The sequence below is a fragment of the Babylonia areolata genome, chromosome 12, assembly GCF_041734735.1.
Source record: "Babylonia areolata isolate BAREFJ2019XMU chromosome 12, ASM4173473v1, whole genome shotgun sequence".
In the NCBI taxonomy this organism is placed as follows: Eukaryota; Metazoa; Mollusca; class Gastropoda; order Neogastropoda; family Buccinidae; genus Babylonia; species Babylonia areolata.
The window spans coordinates 40647878-40650377 of NC_134887.1; the positions used below are offsets into that span (position 1 = coordinate 40647878).

A 2500-nucleotide genomic window follows, 5' to 3' on the forward strand; every position below is an offset into this window, starting at 1 on the left:
GGACCCGTCCGGTGACGTCACGCCGCCCAGGATGACGTCAGAGAGGTGGCACGTACAGGCCGCAGCAGGAGGGGGGATGTTCTCCAAACGTCTCGTCGCCGCCGAGGAAGACGGCAGGAGGTCTGAAGCCCCGTCGACACTGTCGGTGTTGAGGTTGAGGGTGCTAGTGGTGCTGGAGGTGGAGGTGGCTGTGATGGTGGTGGCGGTGGCGATGGTGGAGGCAGGAGCGATGTCGGTGGTAATGTGGAGCGTGTTGTCGAGGGCGAAAAGCTGGCATCGGGGGTTGTGGTGGTGGTGGTAGAGGTGGTGGAGGTCGGGATGGTGGTGGTGGTGGTGGTAGTGGTGGTGTGGGGCCCCGGACACCACTGGAGGGGAGGAGGAGGAGGTGGGGGTGTCCTCGTCATCCTCATCCTGCATCTCAGCCATGGAGGCGGCGGTGGGGGCGGGCCGTCCATTGTTGTGGTGGTAGCGGCTGCTCTGTGGAAAGGACGGCCGCCTCTGCAATCAGTGGTCAGAATCCATCTTTTGATTAAGTCGTTCGGACGGTACGTGTCAATGACAAAGAATGTAAGCAATGTTTTAAAAAAGAAAAAAAAGAAGACAAAAATGACAAAAACTACATGCCATCAATGACCAAAGACTGATGAAAGTGCGTCAACAAGCACACGTGAATTCCAAACATCAGCAATGACAAAAAAAAAAAAAAAAAAAAAAAAGCGTCAGCAAGTACGCGTGAACTGCAAACATAGGCAATGACAAAAAGAGTGTCAAGAAGTACACGTGAACTACAAAAGTAAGCAAAAAAAAACAAAAAAAAACCAAAAAAAAAAAAAAAAAGAAAAAAAAAACGCGTCATAAAGTACATGTGAATTTCAAATGTCAGCATTGACAAAAAAGAGCGTCAACAAGTACACGTGAGTTACAAACATGAGCAATGACCCCCCCCCCCTCTCTCTCTCTCTCTCTCTCTCTTCAAGCACATATCCAGTCTACAACAGATTATGCATCAACACTATGGGACTCCGCAAGTGCAAACACCATGAAGCCATTACAGAATCTTCATAAACGGGGGCTCAAGCTGGTACTCCTTAAAAAAGACTTCCCTTTTAGACTCAGACTATAAACAAGCGAATATTCTCCCACTAATCTGTAGATTAGAGTACAATTAAGGAATCAAGATGAAAAAGATTATGACAGGTAATGCACCACCAACATTAACAGAGACAAATTTTCTGTAAATTCATCAAGGAATCCCCCCAAAGTCCATATCCCAATTCCAAGAACTGACTTGTTCAAATCCAGTCTGGTAGACTTAGGCGCCACCCTATGGAACTCACTCCCAGAAACAATTAAACAACACCATTGCCCAGCCACCTTCAGAAAACATTGCCTTTCCCACCTTATGCCACAATGTGTAATGAAAATCGTTCATTTTAATGATTCTGTTTGTCAGGTGTGTATGGTTGACTGAGAACCTCCCTCACCCTCCACCCCCCACTCTGGTCTGTGGTGCGGTGTGTGTTGTGTGTGTGTTTGTTTCTTTCATTTTGTTCATTTTTTTCCTGTGCGTTTTTACTAACACCATGCTTGTACCTGTATGCCAGGTGTGTGTGTGTGTGTGTGTGTGTGTGTGTGTGTGTGTGTGTGTGTGTGTGTGTGTGTGTGTATGTGTGTGTGTGTGTGTGTGTGCGTGTGCCTCTGTGTGTGTGTGTGTGTGTGTGTGTGTGTGTGTGTGTGTGTGTGTGTGCGTGTGCCTGTGTGTGTGTATGTGTGTCTATATGTGTCTGTGTCTGTCTGTGTCTCTGCACGTACGCTGAGTGTATGTATGACTAGGCTCAACAATGTCAGCAGCTCGACAAACACGACCATCACTCAACAGAAAGAAAGAAGAAGAAGAAGAAAAAAAAAACAACAACAAAAAAACTCAGACTGATTGAATAGCTCGCTTATTTATCTGAATGCAGCAGACTTCGCTGTGCTGTTCAGAGAACTGCTACATATTATAATTATGACCTGTGTGTGTGTGTGTGTGTGTGTGTGTGTAAACACAGGCAGGGAAGCAGCCCAGGCAATGATGATGATGATGATGATGATGATGACTGATGGTAGGGGGGCCGGGAGAAGGGGGGGGGGGGGAGGTGGTAGGGTCCATCGGAGCCAGCCTTGTCTCCAGAGCGCTGCTGATTGATCTTTTTGTTCTTTCTACACTGTGGCCAGCGGCGGCGGCTCAATGGGGGGGGGGGGGGGGGATGGGGAGGAGGCCGAGAGGGGGTTGGGGGTGGGGGGTAAGGGGGTGGGGAGGGTGTTAGGGATGTAACGAACTAGGGACTAGTCCTGTGCATCGTGATAAACTTGCGCTGTCCGAGCCTAGCCGAGCAGAGCGCAGCGAGTTACAAGTCTGTGAGGTTATGGTGTGTTGTAATCATCCCATGTTTATTCATAGATATAGGTGTGTGTGTGTGTGTGTGTGTGTGTGTGTGTGTGTGTGTGTGTGTGTGTG

General features: G+C 48.5%; 1 protein-coding gene across 1 annotated transcript in view; it reads right to left on the bottom strand.

The window, feature by feature from the left end:
• LOC143288620 (potassium voltage-gated channel protein egl-36-like) overlaps positions 1 to 2500 on the bottom strand; it is a 95190-nt gene that overhangs the window by 20234 nt on the left and 72456 nt on the right. The window contains exon 2 of the mRNA XM_076597274.1: positions 1 to 498. This exon is cut by the window's left edge and continues 576 nt beyond it. Within this exon, the coding sequence (XP_076453389.1) occupies positions 1 to 498 (498 nt within the window). The remainder of the gene's footprint in view (positions 499 to 2500) is intronic.